This window comes from Bipolaris oryzae (assembly GCF_000523455.1).
Source record: "Bipolaris oryzae ATCC 44560 unplaced genomic scaffold scaffold_88, whole genome shotgun sequence".
NCBI lineage: Eukaryota > Fungi > Ascomycota > Dothideomycetes > Pleosporales > Pleosporaceae > Bipolaris > Bipolaris oryzae.
The window spans coordinates 45,191-68,795 of record NW_006911364.1 but is presented as its reverse complement, the minus strand read 5'-3'; the positions used below and the strand labels follow the sequence as shown (position 1 = coordinate 68,795).

Sequence of the window (23,605 nt, the reverse complement as noted above, 5' to 3'; positions counted from 1 at the left end):
ATGGGACTTGGGGCGTTGGGGTTGTGTCGAAGTGGGTTAGGTTAGTGGTGTTACGATCGATAGACGAGGGGAGTTGAGAGAGACAGGTCGTGTTGCACGGGAACCGCCGGGGATTTGATTGAGTGGTGGCGTCGGAATAGGAGTGGTGGGTTCACAGGGAGCATGTGGTGGAATGGGTGAAGCGATTCAACCGATTGGAAGGTGAGATTGTGGGTATGACGCTTGCATATATGGGTTTTGGGTGGCTGTGAATTATCTGACTTTGGTGGTAGAGATTGTGAGTCTCTAATTTCAGATGATATTATGGAAATACGTTGCATCTTTCTTGAAATGTTGTACTTTGAAGTTTCCTCACGTAATATCTATAGATTTGTGAAAGAAAAAATGCCATACCTAATACTCCACGCTAGCCTCCACGAATAACTTCAATCTCATCACTCGACGCATCGTGCCCCTTGAATTCTGCTTCTTCCCACTCGGCGCTAACAACCGTCGTCTTCAAGATCTTAGAGTGGCTTCCCGTGCTCGCAGTCTCCCACCTCTTGTCATCCGTATGTCTATGATGTACGGCTGAGATTTCTACATCCGTTGCGCCATCCAAGCGCCTTGGACCTCCAGGTATCCCTGAAGCAGAGTTTGTATGCGTAGTTTTTTCTTGTGAGAGTATCGGCAAGAAGCGTTTGATTCGAGTATTTTCAGTATGGAGACTTTTTCTACTTGACCTTGTGATCCCGGTGCCGACTCTGGAGACGATACTAGATAGCTGATAGGAACTGTTTTTACTGCGGGAGATGCCATGCTCAGATGATGTACCTCGTCGGCGTAGATCGTCACTCGCATATAATCCTGATGGAACCGATTCTAATAGGGGTCGTATGTAGGGTACGCAAGATGTAATGATCGTGATGCACTCAATGATCTGAGCGAGGAGTGTCCATTTCCAGAGTGCCTTGGTGGGATTGGGCGATGTGAAACCATCGAGGTAGATCATCTGGACGGCAGTCGCAACGATGTCTCTAAGATGTGTGAGCTAAAAATTTACCATAGAATAAAATTCATCAAACATACAGTGACCGTGCACCAAAAAAGGTGAGGATAGTTATCTTCTTACTCATGCTCATTTGCAGTGTCATGACAACATGCACTGGAAAAGCAATAAGTGCCAGGTCAGTGAGGATATTGACAGCACCCACGGAACGCCAAAAAGAAACCTATTGACTTGTCAGAAACAAAGAGATGCTATGATGGCGAGCCTCAAACTCACAACATTGAAACACATCTCTTCGTTCCCTAAGAAGCGCCATGGCTCAGTGGCTCCGCACTGGAAAGCTGCAAGACACATTGAGAATATCGTCCACAGTGCAATGAAGCCAGCTAGTGATAGACCGAGGTTGCGGTGGGTTTTTGAGGCCGTGAGAATCATGAGCAGCGAGATGATAGACAACTTCGCAAACCCCAAAGTCGAGATATAGAGAAGGTTGTTTGCATATTCGGCCTAAATCACTGTTATCACATCATTGGTCCAACATTCAACTTGATGGTATGCCTTACTTTTCGATATGCCGCCAGCTGACTTTGGGTGAGTAGCAATATGTCCCTCCCAAGGCCATTATGCGTCTGAAGGCTGACGGCCCCACCTGATGCTATGCTTGAGGCCTAGTTCACATAAATCATCAGTAATATGAGCAAGGTCAACAAGCGAGGCAATGCATCAACGACAACGTACCAGAGCCAGCATGACAAAAGCATCGTCAATATCTATCCTCCTCCGGAGGGCACGTTTCGTAATCAGCCTAGTTAGGACTGCAAGTGCGGAAGTAATCAGCAAGGTCCAGGTAACGACATTGACGAACGGTCCGACATCCGCGCCGCTTCCCGGCCGCCGCGGGATGGGGTGACGGGAAGAAATAAAAGGCAGCACTGCCATTCTTGCGCTCTTGCGCTCTCCCCGTCCTCGTCAAAAGTATGAGACACCGGAAGCTTGCAATATCAGGGAATAAGCGGTGGCGATGACGAACGACTACTCAACTGTGACTCGCACTTGTGGCAGTCTCAGTTGAGACAGATGAGACATCAGTGAACCAGTAACAGCCAACACATGCGAACAACAAGTGGATGTGGCTACCAAACGCCTTAATGCGTCCATCCATTCATCCTGGAGCGACACAGGCGCGCAAACAAAGTAAGGCTGCGAGCCGCCAAATGGGCGACAACGCGCGATTGGAAAACCGACAGCCATCATATCGCACAAAGTAGTTATCCGCTGTCTGTTCACAATACAAGACATCTGTAGTGGCGAAACAAGAAAGACAGAAGATTGACAGAAGGGAAACAAGCGTGTACACATCCTAGATGTAGAGACGCAGCTGTATCGCGTTTCACAGGCGTTACAAGGCGACAGAGTGACATGCACGAATGCAGAACTGTGTCGATCGCCGCCCAAATTGCCCATTTGTATGTTGGTTTGTGTCACCTGGTCAGATGAATAGGTGTGTCAGATTGGGTTAGTAGATCAGATCATACCCCAGTCGCTAGTACGGGCAGCCTTATCGTGTTATTGGGCTTGCCAGCTTTGACAGGCTAGGTGACCTGCTTTTAAGCTTGTTGATCGTTATGTAACCCTGTAGCACACCATCCTCGGCATTGTGTTACGGCAGCTGTTACCGGGAAGTTGAGTAAGACGGCCAGGCGCTGACATTGTGACATATGTGCCAGCGCACATCTGCTGCGGTGATCCATTGATATGCTGGGTCGAGATCCGGTCGCCGCTGCAGCGGTGGCGCTCCATACTAAATGGCTGCTCACAAACTCCTACATGGAGAATGTCATGGAACACTGTCAAGGTAGATACGCTCTGCTTATCAAATAGAGAAGTGATGCATGATGGAACAAGGTGAACAACGTAGCTCTTAGATGAAACTGTTTCTCTTCTCTTGACTCGGTGACTAAAGAGCATATTGTACAGCATACTACACTTCCGGCGTATGTACTGGATGTAAGCTACTTGACTTGCAGCGTGTGGAAAATACTGTATGCAATTAGCATATTTACCATACCATGAAAAATAAAATCATATACCTTGAACTTCGGTCAGTAATGTTTCCCATGTGAATCAAGTATCATGAATGAAACTTGACATGGTCTTTAACAAAAGTCTCGACTTCCCCAATCGCGCCGGTATTCGAGGTTTCTCCTTCTGCCGATAAATGGTGTATAAGCTCTTTGAGTTTTCTAAAATCCTCCCACGAGACGTTCCCAGTGTCACCAAGCGAAGGTTTGCCGTCTTCCCAGTGAATTCTGTTATCGATAGGTGCCGGGTTTCGGGCCACTTCGCTGATATCAGGCACAGTTCGAGCTACCTGTTGCGTAGGTATAGGAGCTGCAAAAATGCTCGCCACAGATGCAAGGAGCGAAATTAGAGTGATAGTGACGTGCATGGTTGGTGGCTTGAATTGCGCTTGCTTCCTCGAATTTTCACGTTCTATCCAAAGGTCAGTATGTCAGTATGGCACGGGTTTACGGAATATTGCTTTACTCACACGACAGAAGAATGTAGAATGAGGTCGCAATGTGTGAAAGAGTACATATTGATGTTCTGTGCGTTAAGACATATGTATTAGCCATTACTTACCTCAGCTCAGCATGTCGGGACGGTCGCTTTTCGTATGTAATCGTGGTCTTCCCAACATATTAGACGTGCATTGTCCTCAGCCGCTCTTGAAAACCGTCAGCCTCGGGATCACAGTTGCACTGCGCTCGCCCCCAAATCCTCCGAACATCGATCACAGTAATAGGACAGGCCCACACCTCGGTCGATTTGTGATAACAGGAAATGACGATACTGATAAGGGTGTCTGCCTCGTTCTTTTCGTGGTCAAGCGACTTGACAATACATATCTTCCGATCCATGGTTCAAAGATGCTACTGGCTAGCAACCACTATGTTGTGTAGCCTACATCGATATCGTGTCGCATGCTCATCGGAACTTGTAGAGAGCTGAAAGGCGAGTGTTTTCGTTCGTAGTGTGGAAAAACCTAACTTTTAGTATGAATTAAACAACCGACAATAAAAGCCACAAGCGATTCGCGTCTCCCTGAGTGGGCCACCCGCGAACTCAGAATACGATTACGTCTTCTGCATTCTCGTTGTGCTCGTATGGGTCCTTGTGTCCATGGTATTCGAAGTAAGCCCGCTGAATGTCCTGATACGGAGATGAAGGTGGGCAAAACGCAAAGTTCTCAAGCGTATTAGTAGCCTCGCGGTAGTCGTCAAACTCGTAACAGGCATGCTGATCAGGACGCCTTGCCCACGCGATTAATTTGTTCCAGTCGCGGCACTTTCGGTCCTGACCATGGCCAGCTTCATGGGACAATGGTGCTGGCATTGGCGTATCGTCAGCTGTGCACATGATGTCTTGTCGTAGCATATCTAAGCAGTGGTAGATGTGTAGCAGATTGAAGGATTGCTCGCTTCCCTTATGCTTCAAGACTATAGCTTTACGAACAAGTTTCTGGTAAAGTCGGCTTTTGAGTATTCGCAGAGGGATGCTAAACTCACTAGGCAATGTAGGTCGTGTATACCCCTGACATAGTATACACTACGTTCAGTATCCCATGGAAATGGGGTGGAGGGTGGGAGGCCCAGACGCTCTACAGATTTGTCGTCTAGTGCTACTGCCATGGCGTTTGTATCGATGGCATCCCATGCTGCCTCCATGTCGCTGTCGCTTGCATTAGGGTGCCAGTATCTGGTCATGGCGTGATAGGGCACGTTGGTATCGAAGGTCAGTCCGCCTTTAGGACCGTGAGCACGCATCGAATATTTCATAGCCAGTACCTACTATACTCGCTCTTTGCAGGAGAGTGTAAGATGCGCAGTCTGGCATTGTCCATAACCAACAAGATGTTTGCTGAAAGTGAGAGTAGCAAAAGCGACAAGTATGCAACAAAGCTGCGCGTATTGGTCGGAATGATCTCGGTACTGTTGGAGTCCCATGAAATGCTTTCTTTTGCTTCTAGTTCCGGCAAGCCATTACCTTCTTCGTCGCGACATAGTGGCTGGTATGCTGGAGATCCTTCCATCTTGGGGTGGTTCATATGATGGACATGGAGCGCCAAATCTACATACGCGGCCTCATAAGACAGAAATCCTGCCGACCATGCAGTACGTGTCCAGGTTACCAGTAGTACAGGCGTACGTCACGACTACTGTCGGGCGAAAACAGCCCTTTAGCTGTTGCGCTCCGACAGTCGGGTTGTGGATGAATTGCAACGCCATCTGCCTCTGTGGACGGTTACATCGCCGAGCAGGCGGTCTTCCGGCGCTGTACGATCGAGGAAGGTCGCAAGCATCTTCAGGCCATGATAGTGATACCAAGCGAGGGGTTATCGGGCAAAGTGTGCTAGTGTAAAGGGTGTGACTTGCCCGGACCGCCAAGGCGCTAATAGTGTCAACGGTACCTTCCTTGTTGGGCGTCTTCACCCTAACACGGCAATCTACGATGTCCAATACTTGGAATATGCTATATCTCCGGTTCCGCTGTCCATGCGCCATGGCGGCAAGGTAGCGTATTCGACGACTACTTTACCTGTCCGATATCGCCACAGCCTCATCTGATCACTCAAGTGCAACCATGGGGCAAAGATACTTTGTCCGCGAGGCCAAAACAAAGCAAGAGTTGGATAGCATCTTGGAAGTTATTTGGGCTGCAAATCACACACCATACGAACCTTTTATTCAACTTGTATTTCCTGTTCTTGGCTATACGACTGCTCATCGCGAGGCTGCTATCAACGAATCGAAACAACGCCTCTGGGAACAACACCAGGCCGATCGGTCAATCCATTGGTTCTACGCATTCGACACCGTCACAAACAAAGCTGTGGGCTGCGCACAATGGGTCATTTCAACAACAAATCCTTACGCAGCAGGAGGACCAGATTTGAAGGCACCGTGGTGGCCCGAAGGTGAACAGCGGCGTTTCTGCGAATCGATACTGAATCAGGTGTACAAGCCCCGCGCGAGCTGGATGGCACGGCCCCATTGTGGTGAGTGGAGCATAAGTTTCTTTCTCCAAACGCGCTATTCTAGGGATCGATAGTATTGGAAACCAGTTGGAGTTGTTTTCTTCCACTCGCTGACATTGACGAATAGCACTCAACTGGATGGCAGTGGATCCTGCTCATCGACTCCGGGGTATCGGTTGCCTGCTTATGGATGTGGGAGTCGTGCGTGCCGACGAGCTCGATGTGGAATGTTGGATGGAAGCGTCGGCCATGGGTAAGCCGCTATACGAAAAGTTTGGTTTTCAGTCGTTGCTGAAAATTGCCTTCGACACCGAAAAACCAAATGCGAGCGACGAATGGAGGAAGAGCGCCCATGAGCTGACTCCTGCACCAATTTTCGCTATGTGGAGACCGACAAAGTCTTCTCGACAGGGTAGTCGGGGTGAGGTGCAGATGCCGTGGACGCTAGGTACGCGAGCTTGAAGCCTGCACATGATCTATCAGACTTGATAGGGCCAAGCCAAGTAAATGATAGGCAAATGATGTCAGAAAAGATCGAGTATCTGCCATGACTGACGGGAAGATCATGGCCGGAACCTGCAAGGGGCATGCAGATGACGTTGCACAAAGAGTGGATATGGCAAAGGAGTCTAGAAATGAGCATGGTCAGAAGGCTTTCAGTAGAAGGAAAGGAAACTCGGACCAATATTTGAGAGTGGAGTAGTGTAAGTCATTGTTGGGGTCTGCCTTGTTGTTAGCCGAGTTCATGTGGAGAAAGCTCTCGCGGTCAAGCACCGCTGATGATAGGTAGTACATAGTGGTCTTACATAATCTTTGCGGCCCTTGACTACTACCACAAGGCTGACATGACTACTGAGCAAGATGACAACAGTCGACTGAGTATGTATGGCTGCATCCGATACATATATGGCCCATCTCTTTTGTATACCATCTCCTGCGGCATCTGCAGCACTCCCATACACAGTCGGGTATCGGCTCAGCGCCAGGATAAGGAGTGTAGTGTGGTGCCGGGACTGGCAGGGCACGCTTGCTCATACCGAGGAGATCAAGGCAAACATGTGGTAGTGGACTGGAAACGACAATCCGTCGCCAGGTATTTGCGGACGTTGGTAACGGGGTTTGTCGGCACAGTATAGGGTGGCGTGAGTCAGTTGAAGTTACGTATGATCCAATCTGGCGGGTAGAGTGAGTACACGTAGCTGCCCATGCGAAGCAGGCAGGCAGCGAGGATCAGGAAAGTGCAGGTCATCGGGCATGCCTGGCTCCTTCCTCCACGTCAGGCCACTGCGTCTGATGAGCTGGTTGGGCTGCGCTTCGTCTTTGTACCTTTGAGATTTTGCTCTATTTCTCTAAACATGCTAAATGCTGACTTGGCCCCGCCGTGGAAGATGATGCGACACAAAAAAACCAGCCCAAAAGCCCAATCTCTCAACCTAAAATAACCGTCCAAGACGAGAGAGCGGGAAACAACAAGACGAGGGACGGGCCGAGCCCAGTGGAATGCATTTACAACCACCCAGCTTTGAGCTTCTCAATCGCCTCTTTCTCGGAAACCACGTCTGCCATCTTGGCGCCCATGTCCATGATATTTGCATCGTGGACAGCAGGTGATCTATCACCACAGGCCTCGCCAACAACCTGGCAACATTGTTAGCGACGTCTCCACAGACCCAATCATTGCCATGTTAGTGCACACCATTGGTCGAAATCCGAGGCACATTGCGTCCAGAGTAGTTGCACGCACGCAACCACTGGTACTGACACCGCAGATGACCAGAGTATCCACGCAGGAGATTTGGAGTCGGGTAGACAGATCGGTTCCGAAGAAGGCGGACGGGTAGCGTTTGGATACGACGACTTCCCCTGCAGCAGGCTCCAGGCCCGGCACCCAACTCTCCAGGCCCGTCTCCTTGCCCCGCTGGAAAACATGCAGCAACGGGACCTTGTAGGCGAACAGCCCCGCGTCGGCCATGTCAGGCTCCATGTACTCAACGCGGGTCCATATCAATGGTACTTTTCCCTGGCGGGCGGCATGGACGAGTTTTGCGATGGATGCGGGCACAGCCGCAGAGGCAGGGTTTGACCGGGTGTCGAGCGGGCTATCCTCACTCCAGTAAGCATTGCAGACGTCGACCAGCAAAAGGGCCGGTCTGTTGCCCCATCCGATGGTTCCTGCAAAGCCGCTCGCATGGCCGCGTGGGGCTTGGGATGCCATGTCGTTGTCGTGTGGTTAGTAGTAGGTTAGTCATGATCAAAGCCGGCTGTCGAGGGCAGAAACTACTATCGTGGTAGCGTAGCGTCGCGTCTAGGGGACGAGCCGTCTGCTTCTACCCAGGGGACTGACGGCCAGCGTCGTCACCTTTAAATCTGTGTCGGCGCCAGACATGGCTCACGTTATAAGGACGCAATGTTGACCACGCCCCGGCATGGATTGGACGGAACTTCGGACCAGTCGGGAGGCGTTTGAGCGGCTTTGCTGGAGTCGGGAGTATGTAGCCGCCGGTAGCGCGGGCCATTGATGCGCCGACGCCCATACTACCCGAGGTATCTCGACGATTTCGCACTGCCACATGGGCAAGCCCGCGGCTGCACGCATTTCAAAGCTCTCGCGTCTCGATGCAATGGCCTACCGTGTCGCCAACCGGCCTGTCAGCGCAGTGTTGATTTCTGGCACCATCCAATACGCGCGCCTGGAGCCCTTTATTCCTCACAGCAACCTCGACCCCGGACTTGGCATATGATCGGACTTCCCCACACGAGCGCGACCTCCGCGAGGGCGCAACCGGAGACCGATGGCTCTCCCTCTCCCAAGTCTGCCAGCCTCGCCCCCATCATGGACGTTCGGGAGGGTAGGATAGGCAACGCCTTTGCCTGCGAAAGATGTCGAAAACACAAGGTTCGCTGTGTGCCCTCGGATACTCCGAGCATTTGCCAGAGGTATGTTGACTCGTCGCTGTTGTTACTCCACATCCAATGACACGTGCCCCAGGTGCCAGAAGGCTAGAGTAGAGTGCGTAGAGCATGTCGCTCGCAGGCGGCCTGCAAAGGCGCGCTCTGATGGCCAGACTCCCAGCAAACTGCGCGACTTTGACAAGAAGCTGGACAAACTGTCTGCCATTGTTGCGACCATGGCGCCTTCTCTGGCTCAAACCAGTTTACCCTCGGTAGTCACTATTCCCTCCCAACTGGCAGTCCTAGACCCGCCGCAGCAGGCCCAAACGGCAAAACAAGCAATTGCTCCAACAGTGCCTCTATCGTCTGCGCCTACCACTGCACTTCTCCCCAGCCCCGGATCTCAGACCGAAAACTCATTGCCATTTTGGGAATCTTTTAACGAAACTCTGTCATGTCTTGGCCGATTAGATCCCCTCATTAGGTCCATCAGCTTGGTACACATGCAAATGCTGCTTGATACCTACCGTGGCATGGTCGACTACTTTCCGTTTGTGATTGTACCCAGGGATTGTCGTTGCCAGGATCTGTTCCATAATCGCCCAATGTTGTTGTTTGCAGTATTAACAACCGCATCCTACGATTCGCCCCAGCTTCGGCACACACTTAGTCAAGAATTCCGAAAAGTAGTCATGGTCAAAATCATGAAAGGCGAAAAGAGTTTGGATTTGCTCCAGGGACTGTTGGTTTTTATAGCTTGGCACCAACACTACATGGACGCTCAGGCCGTTTCAATCACCTTGCTTCTTCAGCTGTGCCTGGGCATAGCACATGACTTAGGCTTGGACAATATATCAAGAGCCGCAAGGAGTCCTCTACACAAGGATGATCCCAGAGACAAAGAATCAAAACGGGCTTACCTGGGATGTTACTATCTATCGTCCAACATAGGGTTGATGCAACCTCTAAAGGCACGATCCATGACACACACGACAACTGTCCGAAATTACGCTTCTGAGTTGGCTTCTTCATGGGAAAACAAGACAGATACAGTTCTCCCTATATTGATGGACGTTTGTCAGTATATGGAGGATGTGGAGGAGACATTTCGCAGTCAGTCAGAGCAGGCAGTGGTTGTCCGCACACAAGTCAATCGTTTGAATGAGAAGTGGGAGAACATTCGCCTTTCCTCTAAATTACAGGCAAATGACTTTGGTGAGTATTGAACATATACAACCTGATTGAACCAACACTAACAGTGTACCAGCAACCCTGCAATGGCTACAGCTTGCAGCCCGCATACATCTTTACCGAATCGCCGCTTCTGTCGATCTGGTAGACCGAGACTGTACGCCTTGGGCCTCAGGGTTCCAGCTGTCATTGCGTGTAACGTACGTACGATCCCTCGAGCAATTCCTCGACAACACCACCAAACTCTCCTCGAACCAATTCGAATCCGTCTCATTAATCGACTGGCTCAACCTCGTAAACACCATTACCAGCCTGAGCAAACTCGCCCTCTACGCATCCCCCATCCCTGGCTGGGACCCCAGCGAGCTCCAACTAGCCCGAACATTCGATCACTACCGTGACCAGCTCTCCTCGCTCATGCCGCGTCCCCGAGATACCTCCAACAACCGTGAAGACGCCTTCGAGCGATTCCGCCGCATCACCTCGACTATGCGTCTAGCGCTGCACGACGCACCCGGCAGAGGAAGTCCCAACGGCACAACGTTCGAGCTTTCGACAGGCTCAGGCCGCACAGTATCGCTACTGCATAACCTCGCCCTCCCGAAAATTAACGGCGGAATAACAAATGGTGCAGAGAAGCTGCCGAGTCTCCGTGACGTAAACCCTTCGTTCGACGTGACGAGTAATGATTTTCACTGGAAATTCCTACTCGGTACTGTTTGAAAAGGTTTCTCTTACGCAAGACTACAATCACGGCCTACACGTCATTCCCATCTTGTCAACCCTCCTCATTTCCATGTTTTCCTTTCCCAATCAAGTCTCTCTCTCCTCCGCTATTAAAAAACGGTCCCCGTAATCGCGTTCTGTTTTTTTCCTCACGAAAAAAGGGGGGGGTTGGCGGCGGTACATGAAGTGTGATTAGCTAGAAAGTTAACCCGTCCCCCTTCCCCCCTTCCCCAGCGTGTTTCTGGTTTTTATAACGACATGTCCCTCCTGTTTTTGTTTCCTGTCCATGCCGAAACAAATTTACCTACCTACCATTAGTTCTCTTTTCCTTCGCCCTCTTTCTCTCCGTCTCTCTCTCTATCGATATCTCTATCGATCTCTCCATGAATTTTTTTTACTCATTTATATATACCCAGCATCATCTTTTTTTTGAACAATAGTTGGTTGTTACTTGACCCGCCTTGTTTATGCAGAGAATACCAAAATCACGTTTGAAAGTTTTGTTAGATGTTTCTTTTTATTTGAAGCTATGCTACGTCTAGCATATGTTTTGTTTTGTTTTTGCGAGAGTTTTGAAATGTGGGGTGTGATGAATTAAGTGTTTTTTTCTCGTTGATGATGGTGAAGTAATGGGTGGTATAGCGTCGGGTGAGAACGGGTGAGCTGACAAGTGGGGGGGGGGGATTGGGATAGTTGAGTGCTGTACCGAGAGGACTTGGCGAGAGAAAAGACAAACGACACTGGCACAAGTGTGAAGAAAAAAATCACTGAAATGAAAAGTCGTTTGATGGAAAACAAGTCAAACAGTCCAAAAAAACAAAAAGTCCAGACAAGGAATAAAGCCTCTAATCATCTTAATATTCTTCATTTCAACTAAAGCTACAAAACATGCCGGGTATCATTGCGCCCCTTTTAAACCTACAATAACCTTTCCCACACGCTTTTTTTGGGCAAGTTTCTAATCATAATGCTCCCCCACCATAATCCTCGATATCACGACCCCTCGCACTGCGCCCCACCCTCACACTCAGCGAATCATCCGGAAAGGATGCCCCTCAGTACTAAACACCCAACTATCCAGACTCGCGACTTCGACGTCCGAAAACGTAAGCCAAAGATACTTGAGCGTCTCCGCAGCCCAAAAGCTCTCTTGCATGTCAACCCATCTGGTCTCATCTTTTGAAGTGGTATCGTAAACGTCTGCTAGCTGTGCATATCCAAATGGCGCCTTGCAATGTTTTTCGAATGCGGAAAACGCGTCCCAGGCCCAATCACGATAGCGTTTCTCACCAGTGATACGCCAAGCGTAGAAGATACTTTCGACGTACTCGGGGCGACCCTTGTACGCTGTGTCGCGCGACCAGATGCCAGTGGTAGATGCTTCTTTCTTTTGACGCGGCGTTTCCGGAGCGAAGAGCGGGTTATCGTAGCTGAATTTTGGGGTCCAGGACCATATTTCTGGGCCGATTTTGGTGGGGGTCGAGGTATACGCGTGGTGGCAGCCCTCAAGGAGTGCGAGAGCAAAAGTGCGGAGGGGTTTTTCAGTGTAAAATTTTGAGGCGAGGAGAATGGTGCCGGGGGTGAAGCAGGCGAGGTGGCTTTGTTGATTCTCGAACTGCTCATCATCTTGGCGACCGAGGAACAGGTGTTGCATGAGGTGTCCGGGTGCGGGTGCAGAGCGGGAGGCAAGATGTCTACGGAGAGAGTAGGCAGCCCTCACAAAGCGTTCTTTGTACTTTGGAAGATGAGGATCTGAGGGAGGCGCCAAGATTGTCATTTTGACCAGGTACTCGTAGTAGGAATCGTGGCCGGCATCCCAGTGTCTTTGGCGGCGGACGGGCTCTCCTGTCATGATATCGACAGGGGCATCTACCATTCCTGGCCATGGCGTCCTCCAATTGGACCACACTAGAGGTGCCCATGCTTTTGTAGAATTCAAGACGTAGATATCATCGCCAGTCAGCCTTGTCAGTACGCGGTTTTCCAGGATTGAAGAGCCGATTCGTGCGGGTCCAATTGCAGGGTGCTCAAATTCACGCTGTGCGGGGTCATCGTGTAGGATGAAAGAAGGATGTGGCTCGCCTTCTTCTGTCGTAAAGTCTACACGGGGCCACGGCAAGCCTGTAGGGGTGTCATATGCTGGCGCTAGCTTGCCTGCCAGAGTAACTGCCTGCTCGAGTATGAGGTCGCGCGCCTCTCCTGTTAGTACATCCTCGGGAATAAGCCCAACATCATACAGATCCACAATGGACAGCAGCCCGCCCAAGTAGCGTATCGTGGTCTCGAAGGGGTCGACAAGGTCCTCTGCTTGGGTGAAGTTGATAGCCACCATGTGCTCTAACGAGTGTGCTAGCTCATCCCACAAGCCCATGAGAGCTAGTGTACTTGCCGAGTCTACGATGAAAGCGCCCCAGCCATTTCTAGACGAAGCACTGCGCCCTGAGACCGGCAAGATATCGTCATGACCCCAAGCGCGCTCCTTGTACTTCCAGAAGGTATATTTCATGGCATCGCGCACGCTGTTTGCCCGCGTCTCATCCGCCTTTCCAGTGCCGTTCCAGTCGGCATATTGTATTTGTGCGCCAGCCTGCGTCGCACCCTGTCCGCGAAAGGTTGGGTTCTGAAACTCCTTAAAGAGTAGGTAGAGGGTGATGACGATGATGGCGGCGAGGAGCTTGAACGACGACTCGGGATTGCGTTCAAACTTGGATTTGCCCCAGCGGCGGAAGCCGGGCATGATTGAAGAGGATTCGAAGCCGTATAGTGCTGGCGGGGGCCTCAAGAAGCGGGTGGTAATAGCGCGCACATCTGTCCTCCGGGACGGGGTGCGGAGATGCGGCAGTCGACGTTAGTGGTTCAACGCGGACATGCCATGGCCTGCCAATTGCGTCAAGCTAGAGAAAACAACAGGACTGTGAGAGACCAGTTGGACCATGAAAGTTGTCGAGGTTGTGGTGTGAGATGGCGCGTGCTGCTGGTACTTGGCCTGGCCTTGGCATTGCGAGTCGTTGTGCGTGGTGGTGCGTGGTGCGTCGTCATACCGAGCCTGGATCATCACCACACTAGCAACTTCATAACGCCCAACATGGCCGTTTGGCAGTACGATATTCCCATCTGAGTAGTCGCAAACGTTTTGAGTTACTGACTATGGTTCAGGTGGTTCAAGAGCATACCGCCCAAGACACGCATGATTATTGGTGTGGGAGTCATGGCGTATGCGGGTGTTGGCCTTTACATTTCCGATGTGGCTGAAGAAAAACTCGGCTATACCCCTACTGAAAAAGACAAGGAGCAATTGAAGGATGCTCTGCCAAAGATATCTGCTGTGGAGAAACGAAGCACGTAACTGTCTGAATCATTTTTTGCGCAATCCACACATGAAAAAAAATACATTCATTCAGATGGCAGCACCAGTGAGTATGTTTCCATATTATTGCTTGTACGCACAAAGCAGCCCAAGTCTGACGATTTTCAGCGACGACTCTCCTCTTATTGTTTTGTAAATTGACTTGCGGGATAAAGTATCATTGAAGTAATCATCAAAGGGTCAGAAGAAATGCATATTTACGCAGTGGCTTTGGAGAGGGAAAAGCTTTGTTATTTAGATCTAGGGATTGAATCAGAAGAAGCATACTATGAGACATGGAGAGGGCTAGATTGAAACTCGAATTCAGACCGTCTTTCGTCCATTGAAATTCAACATTCTATATACAGCCATCACTCAAGCTCAATCTCGCCCACACTGACTATAACAACCACCATCCACACACCCCAACCCACTCACACAACTCCCAAACCTAGGATACCTTAACACTTCCCATGCCGACGTAGTCGCCCCGAAGCACCACCGCCGTGCTGCTTTGTCGCCGCCGTCGAAGCTGCCGGCAACCCAGGCATCGTCGCGTTACCATCACTAGTAGTACCATTCCACAGCTGCGGTCCGGGCAAAGGATACGTTGTTGCCTTCTTCGCCTCCTCCGAGTCAATATTAAACGCGATACCAGGTTCCTTTCCCGTATACGCGCCAGGGAACGACACCAGAAACGATGCGGGAGGCGATGCGGTGCCGGAGCCTGTGACGGTGAATTGGGCGCATTCTGGGTAGACTGCGTAGGGGCGTTAGTTTTAGCTAGATGGCGTTGGAGTATGATGATGGTGAATGGGAAAGTTACATTGAGGATTGTTTGCCTGGTGTAAGGCAGTGAGTTCGTGTCTGACCATGTACTCCCCGGCTAAGACGTTTGGGATGGTGATGGTTGCGTTGAGGGTTTCGAAAATGGCGTCTCCGGCCCAGACACCGGCGTTTTCGGTCCCGGATATGAGACCTTGCTCGAAGATCTTGACTGGGGGTTGAGGTTAGTGATGTGGGCGGTCTGGTAACTGGGTGTTCGTTCTTACACCAGACTTTGCCTGAGCCGTCCCAGCTGTCGCATGAACCGGGGCACTTGGCCATGTAGACCATAAATGTGGCTGGCTTATGAGTCCATTGCTTCCAGTGGGTTGTCAGTTTGGAGCCTGCGGCGATGGTGCCTGTCACACCAGTGCCTAAGAGTCCCTTGTTGTTGCATCGTATGTTCACAGTCTGGGTAGTGGGTTAGAATATCAGTGCCTCGTGTTGTACGGAAATCTTACCGTGAGGTCCTTGATGAATAGAGGATCATAGGATGAATACTGTCTCTGTATACTCTTTTGTCCGGCCGGGTCGTTGTATGGTTCCCAACTGAATGTTCTTAGCGCTCATCGAAGTATTCGGTACGTGGGAAGAGACGTACCCTTGATATACTTTATCACCAACAATATACTTGTCAATGCCTCCATGCGCAAGTGCAGTCACGGATAGTGCAGCTGTTGTGAGAAACACAGAAGCCTTCATGTTGGATATAGATTGCTAAGGTGGATATCTAGTGTAACCCAAGACCGTACTTTAGTGGAGAGAAAGAGAGCCAAGAATGCGATCAATTTATGTCTCTCCTGGGTCTCCACATATTCGATCAGTGTCACGCGTACTCGGGCTGTATATCGTAACGTTTCCAGCGATGAAACAACATCCAAACCGGCTGTCAAGTCCCATATTTTGATTATGTAGAGCCTTGCGAGATCGTGACCTATAGAGAGCGAGTGTAGTCGGAGCATTAACTAAAACCCCATCCGATACTAATATGAGTCAAACTCTATGGTTTGGCGAGTATGGCGAATAAGACGGGATTTTTGTCGTAACACAAATGAATAGTGCAGGGGTGTTAACAGCCGGAAGTCCAAAGTTGCGGGGAAAGCGGCAGGAGGTGGCTCATTACTCGGGTGCGTAATAGATTTGACACGTGGGCCATTCTACGCTAAAATCTTTCTGATCCGGACTATGAATGCTTGTACCGCTTTGAAGTATTACGATCAAAGCTTCGATGTTTCACGGCTAGTAGTACTGTCAGTGACCCAATGACAATGATGACGAGACATTAGAGCTGAAAAGGGTTTTCTGAATAGGTATTGCATAATACCGGAGATTCGACTGCGGATAATTACTGAAAGTTCAGATGAACGTTTAAAGTCTCTGTTAATGCCGTATCATATCAGTCTCAAGATGGCGATGATACCCACTCCTCAAAGTTACTAATGAGTCTGGGCACTGCGCTACGTCATCAGCCCCAACGACATATATTGTCATATAGCGCTTTGCAGTGATGCCTGGTCGAAGAAAATTTCGTGGGGTGTGAATCGACCGGCGCATGGATAATCGACAAATGAGATGTTGAACCGAGTGCTGGGTCCATGGCAAAATTAAGATGCAGAAAAGTGTGGGTTGCACCTCGGGCACATTGACCAAAATTCCGACGCGAACACGGGATTTCCCAAGCTCTGTAATGAACTGTGGTCGAATAGACTAGGCTTGTTTGGCAGTGCAGACTATGTGTATAGTGTTAATTAGGTGGGGCGGCGCTGCTGCAATTTCAGGACAGGAAGAAAGGACACCGAACTGAATAAGGTGGTACCCAGGCATGAGTCTACGTGATATTTCCGCATTTGAGATTGCTACTCAAAAGGGCTATGCCGAAAGGAAGGGGGATGATTATGTTGGGAATTGATTGACCACTCCGATTTGACATTACTGCATTTTGATGAACTCAGGATGCTAGGCAACCCAAGGATGTCCAAGTCAAAGATACCCAAATCATTGCTCAAAAAGAAAGGAGATATTTTCACCTCGTCTCCGTTTTAGACATGAGTATCATCCTTCCTGCTTCATACTCATATGTGAGAAGTGAATATCCGACCTTAACGCCATGTTTCATCAATGATCCCCTGCAACCAAAGGACTAGAGCCAATTCCCCTTTTGACAGATGTCCACCCCTCAAACAATCTTAGCACGCACTGTGGCAGACAGTCAGGCGTACTTCTGCCCCTCGCGCTTCTGGAGAGTTACCAAGAGGTCATAGAAATCCTTCCTCCAATCGACGCACTCGAGGTACTCCCACCAGAGACGAAGTGCAGGCGTCTCATCCATGTCAGACTGCAGAGAGTTAGCAACATCTCTCTCGGTGCTGTCAAATCACTTACCGCATTGAATGCATCGAGAATGGACTGCTTCTTAATCAAGGCCGTCTTCATACTGGCTTCACGATCCCACTGGCGAAGCTCATCGACATACTTGCGCACATCTCTAACCATTTTCTCTGTGAGCTTTGCATCTTCGACAGAGTTGATAGTAGTCGCGTCGTCTGGGGTAGAAAAAAGACGACCGCTATACTCGGGCCTGCGGAAGAAGTGCTTCTTAAGTTCCTCAGTAACCCATTCTTCCCTTGTCGGCGAAGCGAGCTCTTCGGCCCAGAAGTTCTTGACATGCTCAGGAACCTTAGTCGCCATAGTGTCATGATCCAACTTATCAGACCAGCGGGTCTGCGAGTAATTGCCATAGTATACGTAGCGCTTGTTGACAAGGACGAACATAGGCACACTCTCGTACGAGTTGGAGTCGGCGTCGAAAAGGCCGCCAAACTCTTCTTCGGGGGCCTTATTGAAGAATGCTGTAAGTTTGGCACCGTGCATGCCAGGCGCCTGGGGAAGATATGGCTCATTTTCCAGGTCGAGCTGATAGTATATCCGGTTTCTGAGTATGCAAGGGCCTTTGCCTTTAACAAACCGTAGACCTGGTGACCAGGGAATACCACCCAGATGGTTTGCAAGGAAGTTTGGATGAAATGTGACATCTGCACATGGGATGTTGCCTGCGAACGGGGCCAAGGTTGTGATGTAATGAGGCTTCCAAGACTCTGATTCTCCTCGGGCAGTAATCTTGGGGGAAGCAGGAGGGGTCGGCGCCGGCATCAGCTGCTGCTTAGCTTGTGAATCGACAAGTGCAATGGTAGCTTGAATCTGTTCTGGGCTGCGGGATGATCAGCTTTCGACAGCTCGATGAATATTAGGGTATACAAAACTCACCTATCACTAATGCTAGACGCAACCTTGCTCTTACGCAAATGAGGAGGAATCGACTTCTTGGCTGTACCGTCGGAACCGTTATTCATCGACCCATGAACCTCTTCTTTAAGCCTTTCCAGCTCCATACTGAAGTGTTTAGCGTCTTGAAGTGATGCTTCAATGTCACTGACAGTTCGGAGCGGACCAGAGTGTACAGGCAAGTCACGCTTGTTCAGCTTGTCGACGGTGGAGGAAAGGATGTGGCAGAGTTCTTTGAGACCAACGACATCCTCCTGTAAGCCTGTGTGCCTCTCTTCGAGGTTCTGGAGACGAGCCTCGAGATAGGTGGAAGCATTCTTTTCCTGAAGGGTCTCGTTGTTGCGCTGCGAAGCGGTCGGTGAGAACTTATCGGCTGCAGGATCAAGCTGTTTACCCATGGTTTTGACGGGGCGCGAAGAATGCTTGAAGGGAATAGACATGTTGGGTTCGGATAGTACCGAGGAAGTGATGAGGTCTCTTGCAGAGAGAACGTCTTGAAGCCAAGCAGACACTATCACGAATATCAGCTCGATGCAGCTCAAGAGGTGAGAGGCCTTGGGAACTACCTTGAGCCAATGGTCAATTCTTGCGACTTGAATGGCTAGCTGATGTGTATGATGCTGGTAGAGGCTTTCAATAGACCAAAGGCATCTGGATGAGATATCAGAGAAGTATGGTGTTGAAGAGATGACGGAGGTTGCTGAAAGCTGTGTGGAGGCTACTTATATAGATGAAAGGTGAGAGAAGCGGTGGTGAAGCGGTGATTGTTCATGTTGGTTGAAGTGAGTGAAGTGAAAGTAAGTCTGATAGAGGGCATTCATGTCAACTGTTCACTCAAGTGACTGGGTAAGAGATAGACTACGTATGCATAGACAAGATAACAATACCTGATCGTATTCAGAAAAGGTGCCAAAAGTATGTTTAGTGTCCACGCATGTGGCCGGGACAGTGTCTTTTGCTGGCTGAACCAGCTTGTCCATGATGCGGCTGGTTCGACTGACGTCCAATCACCTTGGACAGGTTGTCACTCGACCATCACTCGTTCCGGTACTCACCCATCTCTACTGAACCCCGACTTGCGCTAACCCCGGCTGCGGGTACTTACTTGGGTCCCGAGAAGATTCCGACTGCAACTAGCATCTGCTCTCTTCCTTTTTGTCGTTGTGGCACTCGCTTATCAGCTTCTTCGTCAATCTCTGCGCCCCCGCGCTACGCAAGGCAGTCGTCTTTCCCGAGCCAACATGCGCATCCAAACAACAGACACACGGGCGATTTGTGTAGTACGAGGAGGCTCCACGGGCAGATGCTGAGGGCCAGGGGAACACTTGGACGCGAGCTTACGCGTCTCCACTTTTGAAGGACATGCGGGCGGCAAAGGGCCGAGATGGCTGGCCGATACCCTGTACGAGCAGACTGGATGTTTTTTTGCTTTCCAAATGGCATGGCGAAGGTGCCCAATGCCATGCAGACCGTGTCAGCGACATCGGCAGTGCTTCCATTTCGGGGTGCACTATTGGTGTCAGGCGAGGGGCCGGGATGGATGGTGAGGGGAAAGCCGAGGAGCGACGCGCGACTTACGCGACGACGAAGCCATGCAGCGGCTTCTCCATAAGAGCCAAAGCTGGGCGAGGCAAAAGCAGAGGGCGAGCGGCAGCTATCCACTGCCAACATGCTCGCCCATCCATTCTCTCTCTACTGACATGGAATCTGGGTTGGCCGAGGCCTAATGCAGGGGAAGGAGGAGGGCAAGGGGACGAGTGCAAATGCGAGGGCGGACCCTGACCGAGGCGCGCCAACGTCATTTACCACGCTTGGACCCTTTGCCGTCATTTTGTTCTCCTCTCGCTGGCCGCCCGTACTAGGACAGCGCATGACCAGACATCGCGACTCCTCGACGACTCCTCGCACGCTCCTCACCAGCCCCCAGCGTGTCTGTATCTCGTTGCAGCCGTCCATTGGCCCTGCACAATGCCGCCAAAACGCACCCACAACCCCGATGACGCCCTCCCGTCGCTCAAGGACAAACTGCACACGCTCCAGACCTCCAACGCTCGCGGCGCCCGTCGCAACGGCGCGGCCAGCGTCATGAATGGCAGCGGTCTCAAGGAAGTAGACAATGCGTCTACCAACAGTGGAAACACTTCGGTCGACCTCAGCTCCTCAGGCAATGTTCGTCGCGCCTCTCTCGCCGTCCCGTCGCCTGGCAGCTTATGCATTTGCTAACATGCGCCCGCCGCGGACAGATCAAATGGTCAGCCCAGGATTCGTCTGTGCTCCACGGCTACCGAAGAGCCTATCGCCTCGACTGCCCGTCGAGCTTCAAGAACCCCCTCAGCCACGTCGTTTTGAACCAAGGCATCGGAACAATGTCCCCGACCATGGCGCGGCCAAAGCCGAAGCGCCGCGTACACAAGGACCAGTTGGGGCTGGCAGTCAAGAAGAGCTTCAACTCGCAGGCCGTCACCGAGAGTGACGTGATTGTCGACTGGCTGTACAAGTCAAAACACCAAGGTACGCCCGCCCGCGCAGCTCTCACACGACAGCCTTGCTAATCGATCATCTAGACAAAGAATTCAGAGTACGATTCGCCCCTTACAGGAAATGACTGGGCCACTCCGCACACACACATAGTACTGCATTTTTGCCTTTTTTCTTTCGACGATACCCCCTCTTTGGCGCGCGGTCGCCTCCGATCTTTATACACATATTATGGGATATGAGCATTCAATAGGCGTTTGGGATACCGGGCATCTTATGACTAGGGAAAGAAGTGCTACGCACTGCAGGCTGTACCGGGGCTCTGGATGATTACGGTACAGTCATGCACGCATACAGCGCAATCCGACATGTATAGATACGAGCATTGCGGATAACGAGCATTTGGATTTTGTCAAGGTTCGGTTTTGCGCTGGATGGTGCCGGTATATAGCGGGTCGCTGAGGTCTGACTGTGGTGTGCTCTCCGTGTGTAGCCTGAGTGCGTACATGATGGTAGTGGCAGCAGGAAAGGCCTCTTTGCGCAGAGATGCAGGCTTGCAGTAGCGCATCGACCACCTAATTACAATTCAAGCTATTCTCTATTACCCAGCTGTCCAGTGTAGCCTCAGGCCGACATCGCGTCGTGGCATACTCTCGAAGATTCGACGCGCTCTTTGCCGAGGGCGGCCAATGGCGGTGCGTCACCGGCCCGTGCCCGCAAAAAGTTATCAACTGTCGGGTAAGACATTACCGCCTGGGTCGCAAAGGATATTGCAGATTGGCATCACCACCCTCATTTGATCAATTCCCGGCATCTTCCAAGATGAGTTTCGTAGGCCCAATGCCACTCAAAGCAGTGGCTCCCGTACGCATCGCTGGTTCAAGGTCTCTTACCAAGTGCCAGCGGCGATGCATAGCGACGCAAGCAACAAGAGCACAATCGCGGAGACCCTCAATAGCACAAAGACAGCCCCAGAATAGCACACAATCAATACGAGTACGACTCTTCCCCTCATAACTTTGACGAGACACACATGCTAATCCTTTGCGCAGTTCTTCCATGCTTCCCCTCCATCATTCGCTATGGCCGACCCATACAAGACGCTTGGAGTCAGTAGAGATGCATCACCAGCCGACATCAAGAAAGCATACTATGGACTGGCTAAGAAATACCACCCTGATACGAACAAGGACGCTGGCGCAAAAGAGAAGTTCGCTGCCGCGCAATCCGCATACGAAGTCCTATCCGACGCCGAGAAGAAGAAAGCTTTTGATACGTACGGTGCAGGCGCTTTCGATGCCAATGGTGGCTTCAATCCTGGCGCCAGTGCTGGTGCTGGGCCTGGAGGACCTGGTGGCAATCCGTTTGGCGGGGGCTTTGGCGGTTTTGGTGGTTTTGGCGGTGGCGCACAGGGTCCATTTCAAGACATCAATTTTGAGGACTTGTTCGGAGCATTCACGGGCGGTCGAAGAGGAAGGGCAGGTGGACGGAGGAATCCTTTTGAGGAGGAGATTCTGGTGGGCGACAATATCGAAGTGCAAACAAACATTTCATTCCTGGATGCAGCCAAGGGCGTTAAGAAAGATATCCACATCACACCACTGGTCGAGTGTGGGACGTGTAATGGCAGTGGGCTGAAGCAGGGAGCAAAACGGGCAGAATGTAAGAGCTGTGGAGGTACTGGACAGAGGGTAACAAGCATGGGCGGCTTCCACATGAGTGCAACCTGCTCGTCATGTGGCGGTTCTGGATTTGCAATCCCCCGAGGCTCGTCGTGCGGCACTTGCGGTGGCGATGGAGCAGTCAAGGAACGAAAGACCATCACCCTTGACATTCCTGGTGGGGTCGAAGATGGCATGCGCCTGCGCGTCAACGGCGAGGGAGATGCGCCACTTACCGGACAAGCCATGTCTTCTGGCCAAATTCGTGGTCAAAAGGGAGATCTCTACGTCCTCATTCGTGTGGCTACTGACTCCAAGTTCAAGCGGAACGGCTCCGACATTCTCCACACGGCGACTATCCCCCTGACTACTGCTGTGTTGGGAGGTGAAATCAAGGTTCCTACCCTGGATGGCGAAGTCAAGGTCAAGGTGCCAACTGGCTCCGGCACGGGAGACCGCATTACTCTTCCTGGCATGGGCATGAAGGTGCTATCTGGACGACGTGGCGGCAAGGGTGACTTGCGTGTAGAATTCAAAGTCAACATGCCCAAGTATCTCAGCGTCAACCAGCGAACTATTCTCGAGATGCTTGCGGATGAGATGGGAGATAAGAACGCCCAGCGGGTCATCAACCCTGGCAAGATGAAGGATGAGGCGGGCAACACTACTCAAACCGGACATGAAAACGAGGGGTTCCTGAAGAACGCATGGCACAATCTGACTGGGCAACATAAGCACCTTAGCCCCGAAGAACGACGGCAGGCGGAAGAAGACGAGAAGAAGAAGGGGTCGGGCTGAGCATAGGTTGATGGCTCAGAGAACTGTATGAATGGGCCGGCACACACAGCGAGTCTAGGCGCCATGGGAAGCGCACTCGCAGCAAAATACTGGGTAGCATTGGACGGCGCATGAGAAGCTGCTTTGGACATGTGTATAGAAGTATTTGTATCCAGCCTCTCGACTCAAGGCTTGTATAATATAACGCCCGTTATGATTGACATGAACAGAGATTGACTCATCCCTGGCTGCTTCTCATCCTCGTCAAGTGTTTTCCTGAGGTGAAGGTTCGCTAGTCTTGCACAGCCAATATCGCGGGCGCGTAGCGATGCGGCCTCTTATGAATGTCATTGGGCGGGCGCAAGCGGCAGACCTGGGATCACCCACTTGGGCTCGCTAGA

General features: G+C 51.0%; 12 protein-coding genes across 12 annotated transcripts; 5 read left to right on the top strand and 7 right to left on the bottom strand.

Moving 5' to 3' along the window:
* Positions 1-406: 406 nt before the first annotated feature.
* COCMIDRAFT_6326 (uncharacterized protein) lies at positions 407-1,927 on the bottom strand (the record flags this gene model as incomplete). The annotated part of the gene is made up of 5 exons (XM_007690929.1): positions 407-1,016; positions 1,069-1,211; positions 1,265-1,495; positions 1,552-1,656; positions 1,727-1,927. 5 exons carry the CDS (start codon positions 1,925-1,927, stop codon positions 407-409), a joined length of 1,290 nt encoding a protein of 429 aa, XP_007689119.1.
* A 1,192-nt stretch (positions 1,928-3,119) lies between these two features.
* On the bottom strand, positions 3,120-3,437 carry COCMIDRAFT_98432 (uncharacterized protein; the record flags this gene model as incomplete). The annotated part of the gene is made up of 1 exon (XM_007690965.1): positions 3,120-3,437. One exon carries the CDS (start codon positions 3,435-3,437, stop codon positions 3,120-3,122), a length of 318 nt encoding a protein of 105 aa, XP_007689155.1.
* A 677-nt stretch (positions 3,438-4,114) lies between these two features.
* COCMIDRAFT_98506 (uncharacterized protein) lies at positions 4,115-5,081 on the bottom strand (the record flags this gene model as incomplete). The annotated part of the gene is made up of 3 exons (XM_007690964.1): positions 4,115-4,510; positions 4,558-4,793; positions 4,841-5,081. The coding sequence occupies 3 exons, from the start codon at positions 5,079-5,081 to the stop codon at positions 4,115-4,117; spliced, it is 873 nt and encodes a 290-aa protein (XP_007689154.1).
* Positions 5,082-5,632: 551 nt separating this feature from the next.
* COCMIDRAFT_6324 (uncharacterized protein) lies at positions 5,633-6,488 on the top strand (the record flags this gene model as incomplete). The annotated part of the gene is made up of 2 exons (XM_007690928.1): positions 5,633-6,047; positions 6,154-6,488. 2 exons carry the CDS (start codon positions 5,633-5,635, stop codon positions 6,486-6,488), a joined length of 750 nt encoding a protein of 249 aa, XP_007689118.1.
* Positions 6,489-7,532: 1,044 nt separating this feature from the next.
* On the bottom strand, positions 7,533-8,241 carry COCMIDRAFT_98422 (uncharacterized protein; the record flags this gene model as incomplete). Its single annotated transcript, XM_007690963.1, has 2 exons — positions 7,533-7,664; positions 7,723-8,241. The coding sequence occupies 2 exons, from the start codon at positions 8,239-8,241 to the stop codon at positions 7,533-7,535; spliced, it is 651 nt and encodes a 216-aa protein (XP_007689153.1).
* Positions 8,242-8,763: 522 nt separating this feature from the next.
* COCMIDRAFT_98430 (uncharacterized protein) lies at positions 8,764-10,832 on the top strand (the record flags this gene model as incomplete). Its single annotated transcript, XM_007690962.1, has 3 exons — positions 8,764-8,963; positions 9,016-10,133; positions 10,186-10,832. 3 exons carry the CDS (start codon positions 8,764-8,766, stop codon positions 10,830-10,832), a joined length of 1,965 nt encoding a protein of 654 aa, XP_007689152.1.
* A 1,030-nt stretch (positions 10,833-11,862) lies between these two features.
* Positions 11,863-13,572, bottom strand: COCMIDRAFT_6321 (glycoside hydrolase family 47 protein; the record flags this gene model as incomplete). Its single annotated transcript, XM_007690927.1, has 1 exon — positions 11,863-13,572. One exon carries the CDS (start codon positions 13,570-13,572, stop codon positions 11,863-11,865), a length of 1,710 nt encoding a protein of 569 aa, XP_007689117.1.
* Positions 13,573-13,920: 348 nt separating this feature from the next.
* COCMIDRAFT_37801 (uncharacterized protein) lies at positions 13,921-14,181 on the top strand (the record flags this gene model as incomplete). Its single annotated transcript, XM_007690946.1, has 2 exons — positions 13,921-13,934; positions 13,992-14,181. The coding sequence occupies 2 exons, from the start codon at positions 13,921-13,923 to the stop codon at positions 14,179-14,181; spliced, it is 204 nt and encodes a 67-aa protein (XP_007689136.1).
* Positions 14,182-14,642: 461 nt separating this feature from the next.
* Positions 14,643-15,708, bottom strand: COCMIDRAFT_27316 (lytic polysaccharide monooxygenase; the record flags this gene model as incomplete). Its single annotated transcript, XM_007690937.1, has 5 exons — positions 14,643-14,941; positions 15,008-15,178; positions 15,234-15,417; positions 15,468-15,555; positions 15,608-15,708. 5 exons carry the CDS (start codon positions 15,706-15,708, stop codon positions 14,643-14,645), a joined length of 843 nt encoding a protein of 280 aa, XP_007689127.1.
* A 1,507-nt stretch (positions 15,709-17,215) lies between these two features.
* Positions 17,216-18,686, bottom strand: COCMIDRAFT_98391 (uncharacterized protein; the record flags this gene model as incomplete). Its single annotated transcript, XM_007690961.1, has 3 exons — positions 17,216-17,341; positions 17,389-18,214; positions 18,271-18,686. The coding sequence occupies 3 exons, from the start codon at positions 18,684-18,686 to the stop codon at positions 17,216-17,218; spliced, it is 1,368 nt and encodes a 455-aa protein (XP_007689151.1).
* A 1,570-nt stretch (positions 18,687-20,256) lies between these two features.
* Positions 20,257-20,893, top strand: COCMIDRAFT_6317 (uncharacterized protein; the record flags this gene model as incomplete). Its single annotated transcript, XM_007690926.1, has 3 exons — positions 20,257-20,457; positions 20,532-20,799; positions 20,853-20,893. 3 exons carry the CDS (start codon positions 20,257-20,259, stop codon positions 20,891-20,893), a joined length of 510 nt encoding a protein of 169 aa, XP_007689116.1.
* A 695-nt stretch (positions 20,894-21,588) lies between these two features.
* On the top strand, positions 21,589-23,225 carry COCMIDRAFT_27313 (uncharacterized protein; the record flags this gene model as incomplete). The annotated part of the gene is made up of 2 exons (XM_007690936.1): positions 21,589-21,762; positions 21,819-23,225. The coding sequence occupies 2 exons, from the start codon at positions 21,589-21,591 to the stop codon at positions 23,223-23,225; spliced, it is 1,581 nt and encodes a 526-aa protein (XP_007689126.1).
* Positions 23,226-23,605: the final 380 nt, after the last annotated feature.